This window comes from Rhea americana, unplaced genomic scaffold, assembly GCF_003343005.1.
Source record: "Rhea americana isolate MKP2758 unplaced genomic scaffold, rheAme1 scaffold_197, whole genome shotgun sequence".
Classification (NCBI taxonomy): Eukaryota; Metazoa; Chordata; class Aves; order Rheiformes; family Rheidae; genus Rhea; species Rhea americana.
This window is the reverse complement of record NW_028186116.1, coordinates 56,368-59,519: the sequence shown is the minus strand read 5'-3', so window position 1 is coordinate 59,519 and position 3,152 is coordinate 56,368. Positions and strand designations below refer to the sequence as shown.

Genomic DNA, 3,152 nt, shown 5'->3' with positions numbered 1-3,152 from the left:
AGGGAGAAGTCTGCAACATGATTAACAAGAAGTACCACGAGTTCCTGCCCAGCCTGCAGAGCGCCGAGGAGCTGGTGTCCCAGGTGGACGGGCTGTCCAGCAGCATCGACCTGCTGAGGGCCGGCATCGAAAGCGAGGTCAGGCACCCCCGCGGCGGCCCTCGGGGGCTTGGTCTGGGCTTGCAGAGCCCCCTTGCCCCCCTGTGCCGCGAGGCCATCGCCCCTCATAAATGCCCTGAGATGACGCATGCTGCGCGGGTGTGTTTTCTGCCTGAGGTGTGCACAAAGAGTTGTAATCAAGGGATAGCTCGGCGCCTGCCTGCTGTTCCTTACTGGAAGAGCGTTTTGCCTCTCCAGGAGGGAGAGAAGGAACRGCCTTGTAACCGTGCAGTAGGAAATCTCAAGCACACGGTAGTGGGATGGCCCAGTGTTGGTTGCGTAGTGATTTTGTAGAGATGGGAACTAAACGCGTGCCACCTGAATCGTAGCTGTGTGYGTCCGCTGGAGTCTCTGTGGAAAATGTGGGCAGGTCCCACAGGTGGGAATAGGGTTGTTCTCTATGTCTTCCTTTCTCCTTTGATTGACTCCRTGATGAGTTTAAGGATTGGTATGTGGCATTCTTCTTCCCGGAAGAGCACAATGCAATAAGCAGCAAAGAAATAGGGGAAAAAACAGCACGTCAGGTAAACTAGGATAAAACACAAATGTTAGATACCCAGCTTATGGGCCTTGCATTAACCAGTGCTGTATTTGGGGCTCTGCTGTCAGCCAGGTCAGATTCACTCTCTTGGAGTAAATTTCACCTTTGGTGGTCCAAAAGCCAAGTATTTTCCGTGGTCTCTGTAACTTTATTAATTGACAATTAACCCTAGGCTCAGTTCAAATGTTCTTGCCCTTTAAACGGGTAACTGGAAGGATTGCTAGAGTTGTTTAAACTGCCTTTTGAAAGTAACTTTTCTTATAGTCCCTTTAAAAAAAGTGTAATGTATTAAAGAGGAAACAGGTTAGTAGAGTTTCCCATGCTGATAAGGAGCTTTCTGGCAAGAAGTAAAATAGGTGACCCTATAAGAGGAACACACGGTCGGTATTGAATGCCAAAGCAGATAGACTCGATTTTAAGTCTTTCTTACCTCCTTCCTAAATTAGTCTTATAATAGAAAGACTTTAAATATTGTATATTTTTTTATTTTTAGAGGAGATGTGTCAGATAGCATCAGCATTCAACAGCACCATCCACATGCTAATGGAACTGACGTGCCTGTTATCGTAGGTTCAGCGAGATCTAAATGTTGCTGTTGCTGAATTTACTGAATTGAAGCAGCAGTTGGAGCGAGACACGCTGGTTCTGAGTATTCTGAAAAAGTTRCAAGAGGTGAGTGAGGGAGTGGGTTAGAATCATGAAACGGTTGTTTTCCTCCCTGCTGCTCAGCCTACAGCATTGTTCTGGGCTTCTCTTTTGAGTAAACAGCTGTAGCTCCTGTCTCTAGCCATGTTGTTTAACAAGCTGTAGTCTTATAGCAGATGTGCAGTTTTCTACGATTACCTTTGTTCGTTGCAGTTTGATACAGCTATTAAGGAGTATAACACTGCATTGCTGGAAAAGAAGTATGTCGTAGCAGCTCAACARCTGGAAAAGGTAATGATGGCTTTTCAAGGGTGTGGCAATATTGTGCATAAACACTTTCAACACCTTTCCCAAGAATCGTTTATTAATAGGCCGTTGGGGCGTCGGTTGTCTGTATGTTGTGTATGGCTGTTTCTGCCTTTACCGCTAGGCACGAAGCAGCCTGAAAATGCTGGAGTCCCGTAAGGGCTTTGAGCTGAAGATCCTGAAAGCGCTCAGCACGGAGCTAACGGTGCAGACGCAGAATATGCTCTATCATCTAGGAGAGGAGTGGCAGAAGTTGGCTGAGTGGAAGCTTCCTCCCKCAAAAGGTATACAAAACTCTAGTTAGTTTCACTGTTTTTTTTTTTTTTTTAAATCTCATTATTTGAGAAAAGTGTGGTTGCAAGGTCTGCACAACTAGGAATGTTAAACTAAGGGTGATCTAATGAGTTCTTTCTGCCTTTTGCATAATCCTACTGAGGGGGATTGGTGAGCGGCAGTGCTCTTTGCTTGTGGYGGGACCTAAGTACTCTGGAGCGGAAAGAATTTCAGTCTGATGCAGTTGGCAGCTTTTCAACTGGGCTTGAATGTTCATCTGACTCCTCGGTGATATTTCTTAGAAGCTGATGAAACAGAGAGCAGAGCGGTTTCCAGGCATTCTAGGAACCCTGTTCAGTAGGAACGGGGAGGTGGCTTTATCTCCTACCTAAGCAATCCAGTAGCTTCTCAGATGTGCTCTAGGTTTGGCCTTACTCTGGCAGAGATGTTTCTTCTMTTTCTTTAGAAAGCGGCAGCCTGGAGTCAGCGATGCACTCAGAATTGCACCTATGCACAGTGGCGTCCAAAGAGGAGGAGATTGCTGGTCCGCCTGTTGCCTCTGTGCTACAGGCATTTGCTGTCTTGGGAGAACTGCACAGCAAGCTTAAAACTTTTGGTAAGATAGACCTTGGTTCCTGTTGCACATAGCTGTAGAAGCCTGGGTGGATGTGAGCTCAGATTTGTTTCAAGGTGGATATTGAGATCCAAATCCATGCCAGAATGCTGGGAGATATCTTGCTCTTTTGGGAATGTGTTTTCGAGCAAGCATGAGGTAAAACCTYTGGCTCTTGTTAATATGAAATTGCCCAGAATTATTTATCCTTTCCTGTCAGGGTATTCTAGTAAAMTGTTCTAGTAAGTTGTGGCTATGTGGTTTCATGGTCTCATGTTTGAACTGGTTTCCCAGTTACAGCCTCTTTCTCTGTAAGGAGCATGACTGTTGGTTTTGTGCAGTCTCAGGGTTGCAGCCTTCCCAGGTGTTTATAAATTGGGAAGCGTGCCAGATGCTAAGATAGAATTTAATGCTGCTGGCTGTTTAGATTGTTTCTTGCTTTGATTAAGTGTGCTACTCTCTGTTAGGCCTCCTTATGTGTCTCACCTGAGTAAGGTGGGCCTGAATGAGAACCAACCTAGTGTTTTTACCACAAGCCTGTTTCCTCATACAGGGAGTCAAGGGAGCATTTCCTCTGCCTTATCTGAAGAATCCCTGTAACCAAAGTAATCTCTAG

General features: G+C 45.9%; 1 protein-coding gene across 1 annotated transcript in view; it reads left to right on the top strand.

The window, feature by feature from the left end:
• Nucleotides 1–6: 6 nt before the first annotated feature.
• Nucleotides 7–3,152, top strand: part of ZW10 (zw10 kinetochore protein) — a 12,397-nt gene continuing 9,251 nt past the window's right edge. Inside the window, exons 1-5 of the mRNA XM_085303082.1 lie at nucleotides 7–137; nucleotides 1,270–1,371; nucleotides 1,558–1,635; nucleotides 1,775–1,934; nucleotides 2,390–2,539. Coding sequence (XP_085159208.1) covers nucleotides 18–137; nucleotides 1,270–1,371; nucleotides 1,558–1,635; nucleotides 1,775–1,934; nucleotides 2,390–2,539 — 610 coding nt within the window. The 5' untranslated portion in view covers nucleotides 7–17. The remainder of the gene's footprint in view (nucleotides 138–1,269; nucleotides 1,372–1,557; nucleotides 1,636–1,774; nucleotides 1,935–2,389; nucleotides 2,540–3,152) is intronic.